We start from the raw sequence: 1,431 nt of genomic DNA on the forward strand, positions 1-1,431 counted from the left end.
AACCTAACATTCTCTTTGTCTCCCTCTGGGGAACTTGTTAAAAATTGCTTCCTACCTGTTGGACTGTCTGCTTCACACCTCTGGCCACTGATCCCGTGTCTCATGTTCCCAGGACTTCTGGGGAGGACAAAATGTATATACTCCAGTCAACACTGAGGTCCTCAGTCAAGTGGCCTGGTCCCAGGTGGTGGTGACTATGGCCTCCACTGCACAGGTGAAGCCAGGTGGTTTTGTGAGGACGTGGGCCCGTGGCCAGCAGAATTGGTGTAGCCTACAACAGTACCCAGTGCGAGGCCCCTTTCCTGCCGCCAGATGCCAGTTTGTTCTCCACTAGTGTCCTAGCTTCAGTTAACAGTAACTTCACTCGTTTGCTTCTCTTAGGAAGAGATGTAAAGAGGGAGTCCAAGAGGCCTCTACCAATCTTCCAGCCCTTCGGTCCCCTGGAGGTAAATCTCCACAGGGATCTGGGGTTTCTAACCAGTTACATGTGGGTGGGTCAGTTAAAACTTAGTATCTTGCCTCCAGTCAGCTGGAAGCTCCTGTGGTCAGGCCACAGCCCCCCTAGTGCCAGCGGGTCCTCTGGAGTATGCCAGGGAGGGGATGAATGGCCAAAGGTTCCCTTTTGGCGAAGAAGTGGCTTTCCCTCCCTGCACCACTGAAGCACAGAAGATCGTGTCCCAGGCCTCACTTTATTGTCAGATTCAAAGCAGGCGTGTAATGGCTGGGTTCCCAGGGCCCCTCCCTTGATGCCACTCACTAGGGACCAACCCTAGATCTTGAAGGCTAAGGTGAGGCCGTCGCCCAGGGGCAGGAGGCTGATGTGGACCCTGGCATCCCGCAGAATGCGCTCGTTCAGGTTTCGTACACACTGGGCCGCCTTGTCCTGTGGTTTAGGCTGCAACACCTCTCCTTGACACAGGACCTGTGGAGGGGCGGGGCATCGTGGGGGCGGGGCCTGGGGAGCCTGAGCAGGAGGCGGGGCGAGAGCTGGAGACCTCCGACCTGAGCAGGGCAGAATGGAAAGCCCGGGAACTCAGTTGGAATCCCTGGGGGAGGAGCTTAAGTGACTGTTCTGGGCAGGGCTTTGGAGCAACGGCGAGGAGAAGCCTGAGGAAAAGATGGACCCAGGCCAAGAGGGTCTCTTCTACCCCCCGGGGGCTGCCCCTTACACTGAGCACAGCGAGGACACCTCCGGGTCGCAGCAGCTGCAGACACCGCTCATAGTAGGCGGTACAGTTTTCCTTATCGGCGTCCACCACAGCGACGTCAAAGGTGCCGGCCTCACCTGCGGCCAGGAGCTCGTCTTGCGGGGGAGGAGGGGCAGAGGTGGCTGAGTCCGCAGGCCCCAGCAGCCAGCAGCCCCCGCCCAGGCCGGCCCAGGCGCTGTGGCCATTCAGGTACTCGAGGGCGCTAGCCTGGGCCGGCCTGGGC

The 1,431-nt window shown here is 59.1% G+C and overlaps 1 protein-coding gene across 1 annotated transcript in view; it reads right to left on the reverse strand.

Moving 5' to 3' along the window:
- Window positions 1-6: 6 nt before the first annotated feature.
- COMTD1 (catechol-O-methyltransferase domain containing 1) overlaps window positions 7-1,431 on the reverse strand; it is a 2,849-nt gene continuing 1,424 nt past the window's right edge. The window contains exons 6-7 of the mRNA XM_010852377.1: window positions 1,170-1,303; window positions 7-922 (exon numbers count right to left, since the gene is read on the reverse strand). Of these exons, the coding sequence (XP_010850679.1) occupies window positions 770-922; window positions 1,170-1,303 (287 nt within the window). The 3' untranslated portion in view covers window positions 7-769. The remainder of the gene's footprint in view (window positions 923-1,169; window positions 1,304-1,431) is intronic.

This window comes from Bison bison, unplaced genomic scaffold (assembly GCF_000754665.1).
Source record: "Bison bison bison isolate TAMUID 2011002044 unplaced genomic scaffold, Bison_UMD1.0 scf7180017864309, whole genome shotgun sequence".
Taxonomy (NCBI): Eukaryota; Metazoa; Chordata; class Mammalia; order Artiodactyla; family Bovidae; genus Bison; species Bison bison.